The sequence below is a fragment of the Nannobrachium achirus genome (genome assembly GCF_963921795.1).
Source record: "Nannobrachium achirus genome assembly, chromosome: 2".
In the NCBI taxonomy this organism is placed as follows: Eukaryota; Metazoa; Chordata; class Actinopteri; order Myctophiformes; family Myctophidae; genus Nannobrachium; species Nannobrachium achirus.
In genome coordinates, this window is record NC_137811.1 from 60,070,769 (window position 1) to 60,096,179 (window position 25,411).

Sequence of the window (25,411 nt, forward strand, 5' to 3'; positions counted from 1 at the left end):
AATGTTTCAAAAGAGACATTAAGACAAATGTTAAGTTGGACAGTTATAACTACAAGGGTTTCTATCTCTAAGCATTCAAAAAAAAAAACAGCTAGACACAGAAATTCTCAACCTATTAATGATTTTGGCCAAAGTATGGCAAAGTATAAGTTGAAAAAGTGACAAACTCTAAACGAGAAAAGTCAAGAAAATTAGCGGCACGTTATATTAAGACTCAACAACTGATGTCATTGACGGAGAACAAGCAGAGTTATGTGGAAAGATGGCACACGCAATCTTGATCTTAGCAAGAAATAAACATTGATTATGTCTGTCATTATGCTGGGCCAGCACATATAAAAACAACAAATCTTGAATTAAAAATGCATTTCTTTAACTCTGTAATGGGAAATAGAATTATTTTACATGGAAAAGTGCAAGGTTTCATTCATCAACCCATTTCTCCCTGTCGTTTGTTTTTCTTGGCATGTTCATTGTGCTTCATAAACACCTTAACAGGCTATAAGGCCCTGTCATGACAGCAAAGCTTCAGTATTCATAGCATAGCCCACTTCTCTGATTTGCTTGTTTCAGTTGTGTCGGCAGTAACTTGCTATCAGATAGGAATGTACCAGCTGATGATGATTTAGTAAAAATAAGATGTAAACAGTTTTCCAGTTCTCACACTTTCACTAAGAAAGGAACTCAAAACATCTCAGGCAGGAAAAGAACAGAGGCGGGTAGATAAAAGGAAAAAAAAAAAAACAACACAAAATCCTATCCTTTTGTGCTTTTCGAGTACTTTTTTTTCTTTTGTAAATAGAAAATCATCTAAATGTTTGTCTCCAAGTCTCTGACCTCACATTGGTTTGGGTAGGGTGGGCTTGGTGACTTTCTTCTCATACGACCCGGCGTGTTTATATCCCGAGACATACCCGGACGTGTCCGCGATGTCAACACGCCCCGCTTTGCCCTTCCCTCGGCCGCTGTTGTCGAAGCGCTCCTTGTGCGACCCCGTGAACTTGGTGGTGTCCGTGAGGCGAGAGACCGTCGGGGAGGCCACGGCTCGCTGTGAGGGATGACACGGTGGAGTTTATGCTATCGACTGTTGCTGATATGAACAATATCAACAATATAAGGATTTCTAACCAAATTAGTGATAATAACTTTAAAAAAATAGCGTAGGGTTGCACTGAGGCAATGGCCACATATCAATATGAGCAGAATTTGTGGATCAGTATCCCGTGAAACCTGTACACAAATCTTTTATTTTTTTCCTTACATGTTTCTGTAAAATATATCTGTTGACTGACTCAGGCATGTACTTTCAGCTCTATAAAATAAAAGTTCTTATTCAAAGTTACTTCAGTGTCTTATTGAAGTAATGTCTTGTTCAAAACGATTCTGCTTCTCTGTTTTATTATCATTCGGATTCATATTGTGTACAACAGTAATGTATTATAGTGAATCTTTCTGTGACTCCTGCTATGTATTATAGTGAATCTTACTGTGACGCCTGCTATGTATAATAGTGAATCTTACTGTGACTCCTGCTATGTATTATAGTGAATCTTACTGTGACTCCTGCTATGTATAATAGTGAATCTTACTGTGACTCCTGCTATGTATTATAGTGAATCTTACTGTGACTCCTGCTATGTATTATAGTGAATCTTACTGTGACTCCTGCTATGTATTATAGTGAATCTTACTGTGACTCCTGCTATGTATTATAGTGAATCTTACTGTGACTCCTGCTATGTATTATAGTGAATCTTACTGTGACGCCTGCTATGATGGGTGCCTTCCCCTCAATCAGTTTGAAGACCTCTGCCTCAGCATCTTCTGCCGTCTTGTCTTTATGCTTCTTCCTGGCCAGCTCCCCCAGAGCAGTCTTGAACTCATCATAGGTGATGGTGCGACTTGATTTCTTCCTGAAGTGGGAGGGAAAGAAACCATGAATATGGAGCAACAATTTGTAGTAAAGCAGTTTGTAAGAACCCCTTGTGGAGAACATCAGTCTGTACCTTGACGTGTACGCTCTCATTTTGATTGAGACTGTGTGCAATTTTTGAAACACTAACTTAATTTTACAATCAGAGGCAGAAAATAACGCCTCGCGTTGTGAGCATGTAGATCGGCTATTTTCACAATAGAACCGTGTTATACAAAATGTAATGCCTCAACTCTTAGTGCTCGTCAGGGTGGAGGGTCCCCAGTTAAAATATGATTATTTTGGGGGTCGCGGCCTGAAAAGGTTGAGAACCACTGCACTGGACAACACTATGTCCCTTTATCTAAGGAATGGGTCTTCAACAGTGGGTCCCCAGGGGTGAGTAGCGTTGTTCTGACATGCATTACTCCATCGCTGCATTCCCCATTACTAACCCTATCTCTAACCCTAACCACACTTGGAGTAATGAGACGTCGGACTTGCCTTTGCTTGCCGGTCCTCAGAGTTACTACAGGGGGGCCACCAAATCTTTGTGGTCTTTCTTCATATTAACCACTTGGGTGAATCCTAGCATTGGTGAAAATAGCCGATGTACATGCTCACTATATGCGCCACACTGTGACTCATAGTAAGCATGTACTGTAGATCGTCTATTTTCAGCAAAGATAATGGTGTAGAGGGGAAAAGGAGCAGAACGAGTACAGAGGCAAAGGTCAAGTTTACTTACAAACACTGATGATAGTGCTGTCTAGTGAGATATGAAGCTATCTATGAACATGTTTAATCTGCAACACAATTGTATGCAATATGTAGTGGGGTTCCCTGATTCACCTCTCTCAGGCCAAGGTCCTTGGCCTGAAGTCAAGAACATTTAAGATTGTACTGGTCCAAGTGGCTTTGAGATCATGTCACCCTCAACACAGTTTTGGGTGACAAGTGGAGAGTGGAGAGGTGCTACTGTAGAGTGATTCTGTCTCCACACTGAACTTTCCAGCATAGTTTATATATCCCATAGTTTACAGTAGTGATTGTTGTCACTGCCAACAATACCATAACACTGTACATTCCCTCCACTGACATTCTACACTCTCAGAGTTGTTTAGCTGGCCCACGGCCCGCACGACTTCCATGTTAAAAGTGCATAGTAACACAAACATAAACAGCCCCATCGCCGTGGTGATAAATCACCTAAACAGCGGCCAGTTTCCCCAGGCAACTGGCTGTCATAGCAACAAGCTACAGTAAACAGGGCTGTTTGGGTTTATTATTAATTTGACTTGCGTCGGTGAGCAGATTTGTTTGGGCGATTCGTCAGTGTTGAACACTTGAGAGCTCCGCTCCTCTGACTCTGTTCCATGCTGTCTAATGTCAGATGAGAAACTGGACTTCCAAGTTGCCGCGTTACTGTCCAAGTTTTCTTTTTCTTTTTTCTATCGTATGGGTTCCCAGATTGCTGTGCCGAGGACGAATAGCAAAGGGCACATTATCACTTAAATGTGTTTTCCAAAAATAGCAAAAATATATATTTTCACCTGGTGTTTTCGGGGACTGCACATAAGTCCGAAGGTTCATTAGTCCGAAGGTTCATTAGTCCGAATTTAGTTAGGGTTACTGAGGTTAGGGTTAGGGTTAGAGTTAGGCATAGTATTCTTAACAAATTCGGACTAATGAACCTTCGGACTAATGAACCTTCGGACCAATGCCATGGCACCGTGTTTTCATCAGGATGGGGGAATTGTTTTAGTGACTACACTTTTCAACAGAACATAATAAACATCTTTGTGCTCAAAACAAGTGTTTTTTTTGTAGTGAATGTTGAAAACCACTCCTGGCAGTGTAGGAGTGGACTTTGTTTTCTGTGGCAGTCCAGTCTGGGACATGCCCACGGGCTGGTTGTTAGAGGGGGTTTCGACAACTTGGGATGCCCAGAAACGAGGCAGGAGGGCTGGCAGAGTGTTGTGCAATATCTGTTATGATTAGCAGCCACCATGTATGGCAGAGACGCTGCTGTTTGTGCCCATGGAGTACTGGGTGACACGACATGCTTGTTGTATCATGGCTCAGGACATTTCGCAGATGTAACCTTGCTGCACTTTATTATTTTTGTCTTCGTAAATTTCCTTTGTGTGTGGACATAAATAAATTGTTAAAATGTGTGTGTGTTGTTGCTCTGGCTACTTTTGGCTTCTTCTCCTTTTCTTTCGGGCACGTACCTATGTGCCACGCGCCCGGACCGCCAGGCTAGCACCACACTACTTTGCTTTTTTAACCCCTATTATTGTCTCCACCAGCCAAAGGCATGGGGAGACTATGTTTTGCACCCTGTCCGTCCGTCTGTCCGTCCGTTACCGGCTAATCTCTGGCACCGTTGGCACGATGGCAGCGAAACGCACACTCCCTGCGTGCCAGAGCAGAATCTCTGCCCCCAATTTTTTGCATGGGCTAGTAGCGATTCCTGTGCAATTTGTGCACGCACATTCCCAATAGGTCAAGGAACAAATGCCACCCTTTTCACATTGGCCTGTTATAGCGCGACCAGCAGCTAAATTTGGAACAAAATGCCTCAAATCATGACAGGCCGCAGATTAGAGTTCTCAACGGGCCTGAAAATGACCTGACTAATTAGCATACATTTTAGGCCCTACCCTACCCTAATGTCGGTTCGGGTATGGTCTGGTTCGGGCAGAATTTGAGAACTCTACCACAGATGACATGCCACCCTTTTCATATTTGCCTTGCCACCAGGGGGCCACAATAACCTACCTGACCTGGTGGAGACCTATGCTCAGAAGAGCACTGCTTCTAGTTATTACTACTATTTTACATAATGTTATTTAATTGTATTTTATTGCTATCCACATAGTTGAAGAAGCTTGAATTTCACTTCTGCTGCTTCCAGCTGTACTCTATGTGCATAGAGTACACTACAGTACATGTAGCGATATCGGGCTGCCAACTGCTTGATAATCTTCTCTGTGAATGATGAAACCTCAGCCACAGCCACAGCATAAGAGCTGAATTAATTAGTCTGTGTAGCGCATTTCATTCACATCCCTGGTTTATGCTGTGTTATTCTGTCTCCCAGTGAGCCAGGCTGGCAGAGCGCTACAGCAGGCCCTTCCTTCCCTCCAGAATAAATGAGGATTTATTGAGCCGTGTTGCTGTTAGACAGCAGCGCTCATAAAGCTGTTTAATTCTTTATGTGTTGGCTAGGAACTCCGGCTCTGATTAAAAATAAAGTGGAGACCTTGATCTCTTGCGTGGAAGCCCTCATGGCACGCATATACACGCATGCACGCACGCTCACTCCATCACGCCTGGAGTCAAACAGCTTAGAAATATGCACCCCCCACTCCATTCTCCTCTTCTTATGACAACGCCAAGGCTACACCCACTGCATGCTGTGTTGAGACTCTACTGTGCAGCTCTACTGAACACATCACCATAATACAGTGCTATGGACATACAACTTAAAAAATATATACAGTATATATAATTTTCAGGACCCCCAGTTTGTCATGGATTAGGCCACAAACTCCCATTTGATGCAATTCTGTGTTATCTCGGGGATGGACCCCAATGTACACTGTAACATCCTCAGTGTTAATTTAACTCTCAGAGCGTGCAAATGGAACGGGTCCATTTGGTTCCATGTGTTCACTGTTAGAGTAACAGACCCGTAAAGGTTCCTATCTGGTTCCTAACTATCAGTCATCCAGCTGGGGACGCCCTGGCCTGGAACCCCCTCAATGATCGCTGGGGTCCATGAATCCCATGTTGAGAATCACTAACGCAGTTTAGATTCACATCCCAAATAGGCATTCAGGAATACTGTAGGTGAAGATTAGCTCTGTCGCTAAGTATCTGGGTGCACACGTCTTAACAGCCACACACGACACACCATCAACTTCCACTATTGTTGAAAACTTTCCATATTTGCCTATTTCTTGCACTTGACAGAACACAAAACAGAGAATCTGAATTCAACTGTGAATGTGGTTTGCTACCTCCCTTCTGGTTCTGTTAGATGCTGTCTGGAAGGATCATCTTTTTCTTTCCAGATCAGCCATGATGAAACAAATCCTTTCACAGTTGCTTTGAGAGCATGGAAAAACAACAAGAAAAATATATAGGGCCACACCATTCATTCTCAAGCTGCTTGAGGATCGGTTCACCACACAATACCGTTGTACGACACAGTATAAAGTAGGGCTCAAAGTGGTTCAAAGCTGGTTTACCTCTGTGTAGGCTACAAAACACTGAATGTCTTTTGAGAGACATGAAATGGTCTCCAATAATCATGAATGCATGAACCAATATATTCAAAATACTGTATGTCTCAGTTTGCATTGTTCTTTGTCTGAACATCTGACGACCCCCTATTTGGGTCCAGATCCCCTAGTATAGAGGCAAATATTGGCATTCTTTGCACCACACAGACTTCAATGGAGTGTGTTCATCCAACAAAACAAGGTTGACAGTGTGGTGACATTATTATTGAGGCCACAGCTTATTATTAGCTCCACCAAAAGCGGGGGAAGAAGAGCTGACTCTACCAGGCGTGAGGAGAAACAGGATGAGCCACCATGACCCCGAGCTCTGCCCGCTGTCACTCCCACAACCCTAGGACTGGGATGTTGTAATATCGTGATATGGCATAAGCTTTTTCCCTGGTTTTAATCACATAAACATTGTTCTATGCTATGAGCTTAATTGTATTATCGCCACAATATCGATATTGAGGTATTTTGTCAAAAATATTGTGCTATTGTATTTTCTCCATATAGTCACTGTTGGGCAGAAACCTTGTATCTCCAAGTTTCAAAATTGTATGTTTTTCTGCTAAGTAAAGCCCTGCTTCATCATATTAGCCCTATTCACGACCCGCCCACTCAGCATCCCCCGGGTGCTGAAGTCCCGTTTTGAAGGGGAAAATCCTACTATAAGCCTATAGAGTTAGCACAGAAAATTTAATGCAATTTCCGAATAGTAAAGTATAAAATACGGCTAGCATGATCAAGAACACAAGATAGTAAACGGCACAAAGCATTATAATTTACTTTACTGTTAGAAATAACGATTTGTTGGCTTTAAGTCCAGCTATTTCTGTTATGTTTCCCCTTCTAAATTGAAGTCAGCACCCGGGGGATACTGAGAAACGGAAGTAGGTGGGCGGGCCGTGAATAGGGCTAATTATAAGGCTGTCGCACAAAAATAGTGAAAACAGCCGATCTACAAGCACACTTGTACTTGTGTGCTTGAAGATCGGCAGTTTTCACTAGTTTAGTTCATTTTTTAAATGATAAATACAAAACGCTTTTGTACAAGGTTTCCACCCGACAACGACGATATGTTTGTTACTCCTGGCTTCCATGGCAATGTACTATAATATTTCCGCTAAAGAAAATAACAAAATGTTGAGGCTCTAATATTTTTAACAAGAGTGGATGTTTCTCAAATCTGAGCTTTAGGACTGACTGTCCACACTGTTATTTGCAAGTGATCACAACGGATTTGTGTATTCAGATATGGTCGACCTGCATTATCATTGTTGTTTGCTGTGGCAATGATGGAACGACATACTGTAGGACGAGAGTAATGCTCTGTCGTACAGTATGATGCCTGACAGCGTGTCGCGGGTTCGAGTCCCGATCCCGATGACCTTTGCTGCGTGTCACTCCCCATCTCTCTTCTCATTTCCTGTCAGTCTGCTGTCCTATCAATAAAGGCATAAGCCCAAAAAACTAATCTTAGAAAAAAATAAAATAAATACAGACCTACAATCTCACCGCTTGTTGAATCACAGCCCATTGTGAACTTGTAAATCAGCTATCATCAGTGAGAGACACTGTCATACAACACAGTATAAATCAGGCTACAGTGATTGAGTGTCCAGAGTCCAGACTGAAACACGTTTATAAATCAGATTTGGATCAAATGGTTATTTCGCTGTTTAAACTTCTAATTCCAACCTGGATAGGCCAAAACTAGGATTTTGGCTGCCAGTCTAAATATGGCTTTGGACAAGCTGAGGGGTGAGGACGGTACAGAAGAGGTAAGGCCAGCTATTGTGCTATACTTACAGTACTGTACCGTACTGTACCATAATTTACTCTTACTGTACTGTAATGTACTGTTCTGTACTGTACTGTACAATCATGGGGTCCAGAGGCAAGTGACTTAATCACTGCACCATCAATGTGCAAGTTCAGGTGCTATGATGCTGATGTTTTTTGCAATCATTATACTCGTATACTGTATATGCCATGATAATACCATAATATTCACACACTGTTAGTTCCATGTCTATAAGACATTGAAGAATCTATATAAACCTTAGAATTTTGTAGATGTTTTATTTGTGTATACTGGGATTTTACTCACATGAAGTGCTTTGTGCTCTGTTTGTGCTAGTTATTGTTATGTCATTCTATCCACAAGTCCACTAGGGTGCTGAAGCAGCTCAACTATGTGCACCTCTAAGTTGTTATAGTGGTCAGTGAACATTACTTACTTTACTTTGGAGAAGACAATATCCACATCGGTGAGGGTGATGTTCTTGCCGTCAATGACCCCACAGTCCTTACAGAGCTTTGACCAGTTCTTTCCATGCAGGTCCTTGCCTGTGGCACGCGTGTCGCCGTGGATAGCGAAGCGCCGGAATGACTCCTCCAAAGCGGTTATCTCAACAGGTGTTTTTGACCCTCCTTCACTGGTCCCGTTGGACTCTACCGACAGCCTCTTGGACGCCCGGTCCTTGGAGTGCTCGCTGGGCGGCCGCAAGGGAGCCGCATTGGGATGCTTGGCTGTCTGGACCTTGAAGTCCTCGTTGTTCTCCCTAAGAAAAGACAGAAAATGATTACAGCAGGGACAGAGGATAGACATCTGGTCAGTGTTTTAGTTGAGCTGCAAGAAGCACAGTTTTAAACTATTGTAGTCTGTATTGTAGTCTGTCACTCTACTGTATGTCACTCTGTCCACAAATGTTTTGACCAGAGGGTGGGTGCTACCGTGCTACCATGCAGTTCAACAGTGTAGGCTGACTTTATCTAGGAAAGTTTTATTCCAAGGAAAGTGTAATTACATTATTTAGTTTTATTTACTTTAGTTTATTTATAAAAGTTACAATGTCCTAATTTGTGTGTCTTGGGTACCAGGTCTTATGACTTAACTTAAGACCTGGCCAATGCTTTTTGGCCACTCAAAACAGCCAAACTTAAGACACGCAAAATAGGGCCCCTAGTCTCACTGCATGGGCAGGAACAATAGAGTTATAATAAGAATAGAGAGGACACCAGATATCCCCGCCCGTCCACTTGCATTGAGTTGCTCACCCAGCGCATGAAGCGTACTTCCGCGTTTGAGACGCCTCTGAAACGTGACGTAGTGGGGCCACTGTGACGCATTTTGCGTCATAGTTTGTGTTCATGGACGCGCTGGGGCTCCAATTCATGAACGAGCACTTCCGGTATGAATGTGCGTCAATACAAAGAAGCCTAGATGCGCGTTCGTGATTAGTGGCCCCATCTGCAGTACCTCAAACGGCCACCATGTCCATTTTGCTTCAGGGCGCCCCCAGGGTTCTGGGGGCTTGGCAGGAACCTACCCCTGCTCATGGTGGCGCTAGAACAGGCCCATTTGAAAAATGTGGGTCAGAGGTTCTGAATTGGCATCCAGGGAGTGTGTGTGCTCATTTTGGCAGCGACCGGCCCAACGGCGACTGAGATTAGGTGTTAACAAACTGCGAGGATGCACGTTTTGCAAACATCGACCTCATGGTGGCGCTACAACAGGCCCATTTGAAAAACGTGGGGCAGAGGTTCTGCATTGGCATCCAGGGAGAGTGTGTGCTCATTTTGACAGCGACCGGCCCAACGGCGACTGAGATTAGGTGGTAACAAACTGCGAGGGAGGATGCACGAAAACATACTCTCCCCCATGCCTTCGGCTGGTGGAGACAACTAAGTACAGAGTAAAGGGTCAAGTTTATTATGTATTGACGGTTCAAGTGGTTAAATATCTGAAAACACAAATTGACATGAATCCAAAATACACTGATGATTGTGCTGTCAAACAGTGAACTATATGGAATCTATGATAAGGTTGTGGGGGTCCCTGCTGCATCTCTCTCTCAAGTTATCTCAACTAAGGGGTCCTTGGCCTGAAAATGTTGAAGACCCCTGATGTATGCAGTAAATGCCAGCTTGTACACAGGAAAGGGAAATGTCTTAACAACAACAGCTCTCTGGGGAGGTAAAGTCACTTCATCTGTAATCTCTCAAGACAGACTCTGATAGCTAGCATGAGAAGAGGAACAAACAGAGTGGGCGTTCCCTTTTATTTGACGATGGTTAGCCAGATTGCTTCATCTGCAACTGGCCTGCACAGGTCTTCTACAGAAAACACACACATGCAGTAAAATCCCAGTGTGGGGCTCTGCAGGCTCATCATAGATCTCCTGTTTTGACAAATGTTGTACACTGAATCAAATTTACACTCAGAATGTAATAGTTTACAGCAGGGTTCAGCAATTAGTTTTCCCCAAGGGCCGAATTATGTCTAGGGTACCAAGCCGAGGGCCACAAATTGCAGGGGGCGACGGCGGCGTTCCTGCTACTCCAGCGACAATTCAGATATCGTCGTTGTCGGGTGAAAATCTTGTATGTCCAAAACCATTCGTTTTGCATTTATCATTTTAAAAAATATTTAAACTAGTGAAAACAGCCGATCTACAAGCACACAACGCCTCGCACTGCGAGGCGTTGTGTGCTTGTAGATCTGCTGTTTTCACTACTTTTGTGCAACGGCCTTGTATGATTTGCGAAAGAACGTACATACGAGATTTCCACCCGACAACGACGATATACTAGTGTTGTTGCTGCTCTTATACCACCATTATTGCTGGGGTTGGTGTGGGCCAGACAGTAGCCTATTAGGGAACCCTGGTTTGCTGTGTGAGGAAGCAGTGGATGTTGCCTGTGGCTCAAGACGCAGCTTGCTGACTTGGCTGTGACTCTCCCCTCTCAGGTAGCTCAGTGCTGAGGGCACGTTCAGACAGCTGTCACCCTCAGGTGCTTTGCTGTGAATGGACAGATGTCTGAACCACTTAAACCCTCTATACGGAAAAGTAAAACTGCTCTCGTTTCCTTCTACACCAAACCTCTTTCGCCAGAAAATAGCTGAGCTTGTAGATGGGGTATTTCCTGCCCCCACCCCGCCATTAACCACTTTAATCCTGGTGCCCCTAATTTGCACGCGTCGTCAAAGTTCTTCAGTATTTTTTCAATAGGTGGTTAAGTGTGTTGGCACAGAGGAAAAAGTTATTAATAGAAGCTCTGTGGAATTTTAGAGGGTAGTAATCAAGTGTCACACTCGCGCACGCGCACACACACACGCGCACACACACACACACACACACACACACACACACACACACACACACACACACACACTCGCACAGACAGACAGAAACACACAACATATGCTTGTATAAACATGCATGAGGGCACGTGTGGACACAAACATACTGTATGCATGCATGGCTACTCGATACACACACAACACATACACATACAGTAGTATTTGTACACTGTACATACACAGTTACACACACATATACGTAGGCCTGCACGCACCCACACATGCACACGCACACACACGCACACACACACACACACACACACACACACACACACACACACACACACACACACACACACAGTAACATTACGTTAGGTGTGAATCGTGTTTTCACACAATACTTACTTGTGTTCTGCCATGCTGGTACCAGGCTGGGTTTCTCCGTCTATGCAAGTTGAATTGACTGATTTTTGTTTTCTTGTGCTGCAAAAAGATAAGAAATGAAGAGAAACATGGTGAGTGTGTTTATCATTTGACAAGAATGTGTTTGAGAGAGACAGACAGACAGACAGACAGACAGACAGACAGACAGACAGAAACAGAGATCGGGACTCGGGAGAGAAGAAAGTGAAAGTAAAAGAGATCTGTCACTGTTGGGCAGAAACCTTGTAATTTAAAAGTAAAAGTGAAAATGGAAATGGTTAAGGTTAAATATTGAACCAATGAACAGTATTAACAAGAGCTTTGTGACTGATCCATTGTCCTCTCACCATAAGTGTGTGTGTGTGTGTGTGTGTGTGTGTGTGTGTGTGTGTGTGTAAATGTACATGTACAGTATATATATATGTATAGGTGCGCGAGCGTGTGCATGCTTTTACCTCTACCTACACTAAAACAGAATTAGATCACCCATTAATATCAGCACATTAATGAGACAGCACTCAAGACAAATCTGATACTGTTATCAATACTTACTCAATAAACGGTCCACTCCAATAATCCTTTATGCACCCAATAAAAACCTTATCTCCAAATAGAACAAGAAAACAAAAAGATTCTCCTCGTTGCTAAGAGCGTACTTCACTACAGCCACCGTTACATTGTTTATGGAGTAATAACATCCATGCAACAGCTCCAACCTTTGTAGAGGGATGTGTGCTCACTGGCCTGTTAAGGGTTTGTTTTTTTAGAGCGGTGGTTCCCCCTCTCTCTCTCTCTCTCTCTCTCTCTCTCTCTCTCTCTCTCTCTCTCTGTTCAGATGATTCATTCAGTCGGAGGACATGGATTCCTCTTTGAAGACATCATCTCCCTAATTTGTATCTCCACAGACAGACCTTTCGAATCCACGTCTTGCTTCCACGTGTGTGGCAACTACTTTAACATCCGCATGAGGTCATTGCAATTCAAATTAAGCCATTTTAGCATTCACTCTAATATCATAACCCAAAGGAAGATCTAAACCAGAGCTTCTCAAAGTGGGACCCACAGGGATCCCTCAGGGTACCTTGAGGGGGTACCAAATGGACCCGGTACAGATCTGTAACTCTAAAGGGGATCCTTGAAATTAAAATGTTTTGAGAAGCACTGATGTAAACAAAGGTAATGTGCAGTTGTGATGATCAATCTTAGTCACTGTATGAAGAGTATCTGATTCTGTAGACCTCAGACAGTCGAGACAGACATTGAGGTAGAAATAGTTGGAAATAAAGCAACAAAACAAAAACATAAATGAGTGAAAACTGCTAGGGTGGTGCCAGTAATATGAGCACCACCATAAAAAGACAGTGACTACCAGAATCTACACCTCCAGCAGTTAACTACGGAATAGTTTTCCGCCTACCTTTCAGTTGTTCCCATACTTAACTCAACATCCTCGAACGACCTGCCGCGTTGCCATGGCAAAGCATTCCGTGAGCTAAACACCACCCCGCTCCAGCAAGCAGTTTCATCTGAGCCCCGGTTATTTTCAAATGACCCAATATACTGGACTGCTTTCACTCACTGCCCCCTCTCTCTCACACACACACACACACACACACACACACACACACACACACACACACACACACACATAAACACGCACAACGCCTTCTCCGCAACATGGGGTTGCAAGGAAAAGGGGTTTTGTTTCTGAGACAAAAGTCGCCCTCCAATCACAATGTGAGAGTATACGGCTGACACCTGAAAGGCAACAAAAGCCCCAGGACTGGTGGCAGTGTACGAGGCCATGACATTGTACATGTCAATGTTCATAGCGGAAAAACACAGAGGAGATTATTAATCTCTGTGAATAATGGCATTCACAACTATGGACACTGAGTGTCCATTGTCTGCTGTGCAAGCGCTTTCTCTGTGTGTCCCTGACTCGTGTCTATCTCATCAAGCACAAGCACACTAACACACACACACACACACACACACACACACGGTGACATCGCAGAGTATTACTGTTAGTTATGTAGTCAGATGTCATCGAGGGCTCAGGCCAAGACAAATGAGACAGAGTGAGAGTGAGATTGATAAAAGCTCCAATCTGTGTTTTTATAGCAGATAGTTTATAAATATAGACACAGACGTCACAAATGGTCCGTTTACTGATTAAAAGTGAACCTATTTAAAACTATAAATAACAAATACATGTTTTTTTTTACATTAGTTGAGTTTAGGTCGAATGTGCAGGAAATAAACAGTAATGATGTATGTAAGAAGTATGATATGTTTCTCACATTTTACATGGAAAGATTTACAGTTGATTAATAATTCAAAATGTAAATAAATACAAATCAGGCCTATTTTGACCTGCTGTACTCTGCTTAAGCTTCTATTATAGCTGAGGATTATCACTATTTAATGATGGGAACAATAAACCAATATTGCTACCAGCTAGCTACCACCATATTATACAAACAATTGCTGAAATCTAGAAGCCTTAGCATCAAGCGTTTGGCAACAGTGTGGTAAGGATAAAACTATCCTAAGCCATTCATACTTCATCGGTGTCACGCATCAAAATAGCAGACCTACAAGTTTGACTTGTGATCTTGTAGGTCTGCTATTTTTGTCACGGGACGGAGGATAAATTAGGCTTCAACGGGGTAAAAACCTCAGAACCATGCGCCATCATCAGCTGCAAGCTACCTAAATCAGTTTGACCCTATTAAAATGTATTCTTTTGTGCAAACAGAGTTTGCTGAATCCCTCACTCAAACAACTTTCATTAAGTCTGGAGGAACAAAGCATGTTGCTCAGTATACTGCAAGCAGAGCTATTCCATTATATTGTACATAATAGCATCATCATGTAATCTGCCTCTGTGAAACAGGCTGATTTCTTATCATCACTGATGATAATCAGTGTTAATCAACCAGGGTCATGTCTCAACGTTAATTCTTAAATAATTAATCATTCATCAGTTTCAACAACGTTATGATATCATTGTGAAATAAGAGCAATTTATAGTTGTAGCTCCTATTCATTTCGTACCTGTATGCATGTGTCTCAGAGGACAGAACGCATCTGGTTGCTTTTGTTGAACATGCAATAATTCTACACAGGTCTATACTGTTGTTACACTGAAATTGGCGATCTATCGAATACAAACTTGTGTCTTATGGAATACTGTAAAACCAAAGGGTCACTATAATGCTTTAATATCTGAGCACAAAGGTGAGAGGTTGACAGCTCACCTGACAACTGAACTGATAGGAGTGGTGTGTGAGGTTTATTAGTTTATTATTATTTATTTTAGACATAAGCATAAAGTGAGGTCATACAGTATACAGAATTCTGGTGCTCATTGTTCTTAGTCAAATAGTGGCATGGTCTTCCATTAGGTTCCATTATAAACTGATTTTGTTTGGCTATTGTAATGAAATTAATCACTGTATTAATCTGTATTTATAGTAAAATATCTATTACATTTGATTCACTGTATGTTGTCATGATAGCATGTCATGCCAAAATAACAATTTACCTTTATTTAACCAGGCAAATTATAAAGAACAAATTCTTATTTGCAATTTAACCCTAAAAACAAATAAAGCAGAATCCCTATAGCATGACAGCTCTAATGGTTTTGGAGTCAGACAATGAAACAAACAGACAGCAAGCAGTTATATGGGGCCTGTATGGGTCAATGTTTTGGCCTGTATGGGTCAATCGTGGGCACCTGACTGCGGTGGCACACTAGTCATGTGACTAGTGTGCAATGATGGGTAGAGGATGCCAGGAGCACCAGCGTCAGTCTGCCAATCATGTCTCAACTTGCAATAGACATTATTTCACATGAACATGAACAGCCTCGTTGTGCAAGTTGTACAGAAATGTCCTGTACACGTTCAGCTACGTTAGTACTACTGATAAAGGGTTTTATATTATATGTATATACTATATATATATATATATATATATATATATATATATATATATATATATATATATATATATATATATATAGAGAGAGAGAGAGAGAGAGAGAGAGAGAGAGAGAGAGAGAGAGAGAGAGAGAGAGAGAGAGGGAGTTTACTTTGTTTTACCTATTGACAAATGCACTATTTTTAAGTGCTTAATTGCTCAATAGCCTTTATGCTACACAAGATACACAAGATCCTAATAACCTACATGTTTTTTTATAGACCTGTTACTTTGAGTCTCTCCCCCCTCTTACAATAGAGTACTCCCTCTGTGTTATCCTTTGTCTCGTGGTGAGTAGCAAAACTCTGTGTGAAACAAAAGGACCTTTTCACTGTCGTCCCCTTCCAATTTATAGTCTGTACAATCAAGAGCCGGACTCCAGTCCTCAGAACAAGGACAGACTAGCCTTCAGAACAACAGGACTCCTCCAACATATTATGTTCAAGATTACTAAAGAGAAAGATTATTCAATCTGTGTGGTTGGAGTGGATTGATGTACTGGAAACTCTATTACAGTATGTTCTGTTGTCCAGTTGTCTTGTGGTGCTCTTCATTACTTCTAATTCCATCTAGTGACTTGTCTTTTACTTTACAGTTCACCACTGATGCCAAAAGCTACATTTTGGCACATAGATAATACATTTGACCTTATCTTAAAATAGAGATTTTCTTTAAATTGCTGCCTTGCAAATCGTGTCAATTTCCATTTTAAGTCAAATACAGACACTGTAAATTAACTTAATGCACTTCCTCTTTTGTGCAGAGCACAGACTATATTCATATATTTTATGTACCGGTATATCATGATGGGGTGCACTGTGGTAGCTGACTGGATAGCATGTCAACCACATAATCAAAACACAACATCCTTCCAACTTCCATCTTTAGACTTCTGCATCTATGTCTTCTACACAATTCTAAAAGTGGGGTCCGGGCACTCCCAGGGGTCCTTGGGTGGTCCCCAGCAAAAATAGTTCCCACTTTCAGATGGGGGTCCGATGCCAAATATAAATCAATTTCGGGTCCTTGAAATAAAAAAGTTTGAGAACCAACTGTTCTGTACTCAGTCGTGTCCTGAGTACAGTCCTATCTCAAGAGACTAAACAGTCCTGGAGACTGTTTTATTGAAAGCTTGTTCCTCTGGTTTGTCTTAGTGTTGTCCAGGCCAACACCACTGTGACACTCACACCATCAGGAAAGCACGCTGTGACATTAAGGCAGGTGAAAGACAGTGGCTGTTAGATGAGCTCTCCCGTGTCCGTTTTCCGACCCACCTCCGCTCCGGGCACAAAAGTGAAGTCATTTGGCTTTTCTTTTCTTTCTTTTGTTATCATTTATCCTGTGTGTGTATGTGCGTGCGTGCGTGTAATAAACAATGTATGTCTTATGGCTTGGCGATCCTGTAGAATCTTTATTTGATGGTTATTTATGACTACTCCAATAGGCTCTGTGCATAACTGTAGTCCTGGGTTTACAGGAGATGGCATACTGTTTCCTGTTCCTTTTCCCATTATCTCTCAATACAGATTCTGCTAAGAGCGGAATCTGTCAGCACCACTGCCTTAAACATGTAATGTTATTGTTAGTATGAATAAACACAGAAGCACCCGGGAGGAAGAAGAAAGTAACTGAGAAAGCTGAGCCATGAGGCCCATTGGGCAGGAGCCTATCTCCTGTTTCGGTATAGCGTGAGGCAGCTTGATGTACAAGACATGATGCTAGTACTGTATGTTGCAGGGACTTACCCCAAACTTTCTGGACATACATTTTATTTTACGGAAAGAAACGCACACGTTTGAAACTTGGAGATACGAGGTTTCTGCCGACAGTGACGATATGCCCAGAGCAGAGGGTATTTGTCTGTGCAACATTGTGAATGGGTGGACAATGGACATGCTATTTGTGATGCAGTAAGTAGGTCACGTCCAAATAGGAGCATCGGCTGACTGATTGATTGCACCTTGTACGGGATCTCTGCCTTTGTCTCCGTATCTAATTCATATTTGTGCATAGGAACACAGACAAATTAGGAAAAGGCCCTGGATGGAGCCTACACAATTGCTACGAATACTACTTGATGTCTCATGGGCTGACCAGATCAAAAACGTGGACCTCTTACGGAGGCCTCCCGCAGGTCACAGACAAGGTCAGAGAGAGAAGTATGAGGCTAGCTACACAGATATAAAAAGCTAGATACCTCCTCCGCCGCTGCAGTTCATTGGCGCGACTGGTAAAACACCGCTGACGGAAGTGCGTAACTGTGGAACTGCGGAAGGCACTCTGCCCCCTCCAATGGGAAAGAGGGAGTCCTGCCAGTCCTGCATCTGATTGGCCTACCGAGCTTCCCATTCTGTGACGCCATTCTGTGACACCACCGGAGGGAGGTATCTAGCTTTTTATATCTGTGGCTAGATAGGCACTGCGTCTGGCACCCGGAAGTGGTAACGAGCAAACTGACACTGTGGAAGCCAACCCAAGTCGTAGTTAGGTGAGGAAAGAGGTGCACCACCTATGTGGAGCTTGCAACACTGCAGAGATCAAGACTCTGATGCTGTATAGGAGGGAGGGCAGCACTTCAGAAGTTCTGAGTTGGTGTCTGCAAGTCCTTCATACTATAGTGAAGATTTATGCCAGTAACACTGATGATTTTTTGGCACTTAAGAGCACAGATTTCTTCCCTAAAATGTTCACCCCTGAATAGTGATGCTAGCTGGGTTCAAGTGGTTAAAAACAACAGTGCCTTGATATTGGCATGTGCACTGTTCTCCGAGGCTTCCTAACTCAGGAACATGAGTACGGGTACCTCTACCGACACACCATCAGGGAAGCAGACTGTGACATTACACCAGGTGAATGACAGTGGCTGTTACATTTGCAGACCCACCCCCACCCTGACATGAAAGCGAGGAAAATTTGGTTAAGGCCAGATCTCCAGAGACGAATCTGTGACTGGATGACAGCGTGCTTGCATATACACTTGCCTCCTGGCAATGCACTGCACAGATGAGTGGTCCATCTGAACTGAGTCTATTTATAACAACAAGATGCTGCCATGGCTGGAACGTTCCATGCATTACCCAGTGAATAGAATCAGCCAGCAGACAATAAGCAGGCTGCAATACTATTAGTTTGGTAGTTGCCGTAAAATACACAAAAGGACACAGTCATTAGCTGAGTGAGTTGAGAGGTTTCTGTGAGTAGAGTGTTGAACAGTAGCCTGCACTTCATGGTGACTGATCATGCTGAGAGCCCATCTGCGTTCTATCTCCAGATCACCGTCCTGGCACAAGCAGCTGCTCTGGAATGCTACGCCTCCATCAGCCAATCATATTAAGAGAGAAATTACCAACAAACACACACACACACACACACACACACACACACACACACACACACACACACACACACACACACACACAACCCCCACTGCCCATGACTGACCCGAATCTAATTGAATACACCTTGTCTGCCAGATGACAGCAGGGAGGGTGTCGATATTGTGACATAGCATCTGTTCGGCGGCCCATTCTTTCGACGTGGGTGAATGTTAACCTGGTGAAAGGCTAACCTGCTGACTCGAGTGAGTGTTAACCATAGAGTTATAATAAGAATAGAGAGGACACCAGATATCCCCGCCCGTCCACTTGCATTGAGTTGCTCACCCAGCGCATGAGGCGTTTTCACCCTTCCTTCCGTGTAGTAAAACCGTGACGTAGTGGGGCCTTTGTGACGCATTTTGCGTCATAGTTTGTGTTCATGGACGCGCATTCATGAACGAGCACTTCCGGTATGAACGCGCGTCAATACAAAGAAGCCTAGACGCGCGTTCATGTTTCTGGCCCCAACTGCAGTACCTCAAAACGGCCACCATGTCCATTTGGTTTCAGGGCGCCCCCAGGGTTCTGGGGGCTTGGTGTTAACCTCTCTGGGCCGCGGAACTGGGCCGCGTGGTCATCGACAATTTACTCAAATTAAATGTATACGTTAATTAAAAATCCAATGTGTGGGCCCCTCCTCTGTTGTCTACAGGTGCTTTCTTGGCCCACAAATGATCATCATGGCTTATAATCCGGGCTGGGTAGTGCACGTCGGGAGGGAGGGGGGGTTATGGTGGAGGGTGGGGGGGGCCCTAAAAAAATATTGGCCAGGGGCCCTCGTGGGGGTTAATCCGTCCATGTTAACCTCTATGCCTAAACCTAACCGAAACCCTAACCCTAACCTCAGTATGACGCGGGTGAGTAGCTAACCTGCCGACGCTGGTTGTCGAAAGAATGACACATCGAAAGAGCGAGATTTCCCCAGGACAGCAAGAAGGGTAGCTTTGCTAGTAAACACTTTGATAAGCAAACACAAGACGCCTGTCCCTATCCCTCCTGATTCCCAAGCTGTTGAATGACGCGTGTGTGTATGCAGGTTTTCACTACAAATACTAATTCTCTGGTCTAACCACTTTCAACCTGGTATCCCTATTTTTGGCAAACCGGAAAACTTTCAAAATCTTCAAACATCCTAGGCTATTTTAAAATTGCCTAGAGGGTGGGTTGACGGTGGACAGAGGACAGTAGACGTCACAAAATTGCGAGGCACGGCCGTTGCTCCGATCGGCGCCAAACTTGGCACAAACACTGTTCAGAGGTCTGCCATGAGAATAGTCACACCAGAGGCCATGTGTGACCACCTGGCCCCTGGTGTTGACAGGCGCCCCGTTTCTCCAATCACCACCAAACTTGGCACAGACACTGTTCAGGGGTCTGCCGTGCCAATAGTCACAAGGGTCTACACTACAGCCACACCAACACACCAATTCGCACCACACTTGGCACAAACACTGTTCAGGAGACTGACATTAGAATTTTCACACCAAAAACCTACATAGCACCACAGCAGTGTTTAGGGACTGTCCGTTTTTTATCCACTCGGGGGGGGGGGTTGAAGAAGCACAGGGAGAAGCGCACAGGTGTTTCTCCCGTCTCTGGCGCTCACGATGTTAGGATGTCAATGCGTGCCATTGGATCAATGGACTGTCAGTCAGACTAATGCCACAGCACCCAATGTTACTGTTGTTATTGCTGCTACAATGTAGACGAGGAACCAAAACCAAATCATTTTACTTAATCTTGTATGCCTGTATATAAAATGTAACAATACATATCTTGACTCTTGAACCAAGTGACTAGATGTGGTCATTTCAAATGCTGTCATCACAATGGACTCAACATCTGTTGCATGTCAACATTGCATCATTAACTCCTGACCTCTACTCTGCTAGTTAGACTAACTCGTGACCACTTCCAATTTGTTGCAGCCATGTCCCTTCGTTTCACAGAGACATCAGTCCCCAACCTCCCAGTCACCAGGGGTGTCGCACCAAATTCTGGGCCCTGGGTACAAGGATTCGCTGTAGGCCCCCATGAATGTTCTTCATAGGAACTGAGAACGCATTATTTTCTGCTTTAACTACGGAAAAATAGCAGATATACAAGCTCACAGTGGAGCACCAAGTGGAAGCTTGTAGTTCTTATATTTTTGAAAGTCTTTGAATATTTCAAATCCTTCTGAGGTTTTTTGAAAAATCTATGTTTCTATGTCAGTGGTGCTCAAACCTTTTCATGTGAAGGACCCCCAAAATGATATGTATTTGGCCACAGATAACCCATCTCAAAATATTTTGTTCCAGGGACCCCCCGGAAGCAAAAGGTGAGTTACAAATATTCGCTTTAAAAATAAATATATTCAAAGATTTGCACACATTTTCACAACTTTTTACAAATAGCAGATCTACAAGCTTGTATATCTGCATATCTGCTATTTTTCAATAGCTAAAAGTATTAAATAATTAAGGCCCCTCCATCTTAGGCCCTAGTAACTCAGTCACACTCCCCCCCCCCCCCCCCCCCTTGTGACGCCCCTGGTCACCACACAGACACACTCAGAATTACATCACCATGAGGATGCATGCATGGCTCACTAATACTATCACTACTGTGTCACTGTCAGTACACACACACACACACACACACACACACACACACACACACACGCGCACACACACACGCAGGCACGTATAAGGAACATATACCGTACATACAATACATTAACACTAATACACTCACGTAATGTATATGCAAATGTACATACTGTACATACATACATACATAAATACACACAAACAAACAAACAAACAAACCCACTCACACATGCACACACCACTCTCCCTTCCCCCTCTCCTGAATCAGGTACCAAAGCATTGTTGTGCAGTTGCATTGCAATGTGTTTCACCATCAGTATTACACTGCTTATTGTTAGCTGCGGAGTAAAAGACAGCCAGAGGGTTCTTACATAACCCATTTAATTATGAAAAAGATAGCAATGCCAGCCAAACAAAGCATTATTCGGGTCAAATTTCATACAGTACATTATATGAATTCTTAACCTGACATTGATAGCCAGCGCCGGCGCCCCCTATAGGCAGACTACGCAGTCTGCGTAGAGCCCCCCGACCAAAAAGGCCCCCACCGCCCCCCTCCTCTCTGCAGAAAAGAACGTACTGCTGCATGGTTAATCGTTTTCAAACCGAAATCGCGATGCGAAATCCCGCGATTAGCGAATCGCAAAGGCCACGGCTTCTCTGCGAAGTAGACTCCCCAAGCAATATGGAGACGTTTTAATTTTTGAAATCCCTTCATAATTGACTAAGGAATGATCAAATCAAACTGTGGTGACTTTCTTTGCTTCCGACTCGTTCCGAGCATCCACACCGTTGAAAGTGAAAGTGAATTTGGCACAGTGGCTCAAGTGGGTCTGTCTGCAGACCACAGATGGGCAGGACTCTGCCAGTGCAGGGGCGTAGCCAGGAATTACATTTTGGTAGGCGAAATGCCTACCAAGGGGTAGGCAAGGGGGCCTAGGGGTGCTGCAGGTGTTCCAGGTGTTTAAATAAGAAAAGAACAAATCAAACATAGCAAAAATACGTTGCCTGTTGTTGTTGTTTTTTATTTATTCATTTATATATATTTTGTATTTATATATATATATTTCCATTATAAAATGGATTAAAAAATTATAAAAAATATTAGGCCTATTATTTTTCAAACAGCAAAAATACGTTGCCTGTTGTTGTCGTTTTGTATTTATTCATTTATATATATATATATATATATATATATTTCCATTATAAAATGGATTAAAAAATGATAAAAAATATTAGGCCTATTATTTTTTCGCGGGGGCTCGCTACGCTCGGGCCCGCAGGAAGGCCCCCTAGCAGAATCACGCTTAGGGCCCCCATGGGCCCAAAAACGGCTCTGATGATAGCGGATCTGTGATACAAAATAAAACAGGAATGCTTTTGAAAGGCTGATATTATGATGCGTACACATACCATCCATGGCATGCTTCTCAATCGAACAGCTTGGATACAGCAATTAAATTATCTACAAACCAGAGAAAGTTTGAATGTCTAATAAAATGTGTCTGTTCAAAAAATTCAAGCAGCTTTTATTTAATTGTAATCTTATTGTATACAATGTCCTAGTGTGATGTTTTGTTATGAATTGTTTTGTATTTATTTGAGATATGACTGCCATATACAAGGATTATTTTTTATTTTTTGTTTGTTAGAGAATCACAGGGGAAATGTATTGTGTTTTATCCTCGGATGTCTTTGGGCCAACATGTTGGTTTATTTGCAATTCAAATAAACTTCATAAGAAACTCACCATCTCTCTTAATATCACAGAATAATCTTAACAAAGGGGGCAGATTTAATTTCATTGTTTTATTTTACCCATAAGCATAACCTTTAGTCTTTTTCAACCTGACCTAAATATGAACCAACTAATGGCAAAGCTAGACTAATTTACACATTGAGGTTAATTGTTTATGACAGAACCCAGTGGCTTTCAGACCAGTCAGTACACTGCAACCCAGAGAGAATATCTGGGACAAACTGAGGCGATGAGTGTATCTTCTCCTCATGCGTACCTAATCCAACATATGGAGAGAAACAAGACTAGGACAACATGCATTCGGAAAACATGTTACCTTTATTTCCTTTAGAGGACACACTGTGCATGTCTCTGAACAGCAATGCCTATAAATCAGGATTTGCAGACTAGGCCTAATTATTCTGCAATGGAACAGAGCAATGACTCATGATGTGGCTTGGGATCCAAGCATACTGGATCGTGAATTCATGGAAAATGTATATGTGGGTGGCAGGTTGACCTAATGGTTAAAAAACAAAGTTCATGGGTTTGATCCCTGAAACAGATGACAACATCAACAGACTCATGCGCTGTCAAAGTAGCCTCAAGCAAAGCATCAAAAGTCCACTGCTGCTGCTCTGAGATCACCAACTAAATGCCTCATGTGATATTAATGGGGATGTAAGCTATATTTGTTGTAAGAAATAAGCATTGAATGGCTCTATATTCCCATTAGTAATGCTAGCCTATATAGCCTACAGTGTTTGTTCAGTAACAGGGGTCTCCCTGTCTCTCCAGCACTTTAGTAAATAGAAAATGTTCAGGTTGATACCAATTTATCAATGAGGAGAGAGAACTCATACAGGAGGATACAGGATAAACAAGTGATATTGGAAGTGTTGAAAATAATAATAATAAATATCAGACATTAGAATTGGAACACTATCAAGAATAAAAAAAAGTGAATGCTTTCATCTCGTTTAACATTTACAGGCAGAAATGCTGAACTGTCACACCACCTGTTCATTATGTATTACTTAGTAGGCCTATACCACAGAGGCCTATACCTGGTTTTCAGATGGGTGGAGACTGAGAGTATACCCTGGCCTAATAGCCTTACATTAAGACTCACCTCCGGTAGGAGAATCCTAATGTAAGGCTAGCCTTTAATAGCTGTAATATAGCTATTATCTCATTAGCTACAACCTGGCAAGGCTGGCATCATGACTGAGTAAGCCTGGCTACGCAAGGTTAGGCATCATCCAGCACAATATCTGCAACCACTGGCCATCTGCACTGTGCTCCCATTTAGCTCATACACAGGTGCAGGTTGGACGACTTTCAACCACGGCAGCCAACCACTAAAACCCAGATTTTCTCAACAAATGTAATGTTTATTTCACTTGACAGCGGTGAATAAACCCTTAAATAAGAGCATGTTTCTAGCATGAGACTTGATTACGTAAACTTGCAAATGCGAGAATTCCTCCAGGAGCACTGAGTGTGGGATCGACCACGTGATCATTGTTATGGCAAGGCACAACATCTGAGGACCCGACCAACACCCCCCCCCCCCCCAACACACACGCACGCACACACGCACGCACTCACGCAGGCACACACACACACACACACACACACACACACACACACACACACACACACACACGCTAGGCCTAATACTTAATTCAACGATTTAATATTGCTTAATAATTGGCATATTATTACAATCATTGACAATCTTTTCTTTCTTTTTTGACAAACGGATTTTATACAACGAGAACACATTTCTCTTGGGGGGGGGGGGGGGGGGGGGTCAACCACATGTTACTGAATGAACGCATAATAATAGCCCAAATACCGTCATGCATCATCTGTTTACCTGGTGAAGCAGTGTCCTGTGTGTTCTTCGCGCTGTCAGTCAGTTTTCCTTGTCAATTCCACAGAAGCATAATTGCGCGTCCGTCGAGGCGCGTTGGAGGATGAGCGACACTGACTG

General features: G+C 43.0%; 1 protein-coding gene across 2 annotated transcripts; it reads right to left on the reverse strand.

Moving 5' to 3' along the window:
* Positions 1-737: 737 nt before the first annotated feature.
* Positions 738-25,387, reverse strand: tppp (tubulin polymerization promoting protein). Of its 2 annotated transcripts, none has more exons than XM_080748170.1 (5): positions 25,295-25,387; positions 11,699-11,776; positions 8,448-8,771; positions 1,760-1,913; positions 738-1,048 (listed from the first exon to the last, which is right to left on the reverse strand). In XM_080748170.1, exons 2-5 carry the CDS (start codon positions 11,710-11,712, stop codon positions 839-841), a joined length of 702 nt encoding a protein of 233 aa, XP_080604296.1. In that variant the 5' UTR covers positions 11,713-11,776; positions 25,295-25,387; the 3' UTR covers positions 738-838. The 2 variants fall into 2 exon arrangements, with proteins under 2 accessions (XP_080604296.1, XP_080604297.1); XM_080748171.1 differs by lacking the exon at positions 25,295-25,387 and adding an exon at positions 12,269-12,368.
* Positions 25,388-25,411: the final 24 nt, after the last annotated feature.

Coding starts and splice junctions, on each gene's coding strand:
- tppp (XM_080748170.1), bottom strand. Junction 1,914..8,447: donor ATTGTCTTCTCCAAAGTAAA/GTAAGTAATGTT, acceptor CTCCCACTTCAG/GAAGAAATCAAGTCGCACCA. Junction 1,049..1,759: donor CCATCATAGCAGGCGTCACA/GTAAGATTCACT, acceptor CATCCCTCACAG/CGAGCCGTGGCCTCCCCGAC.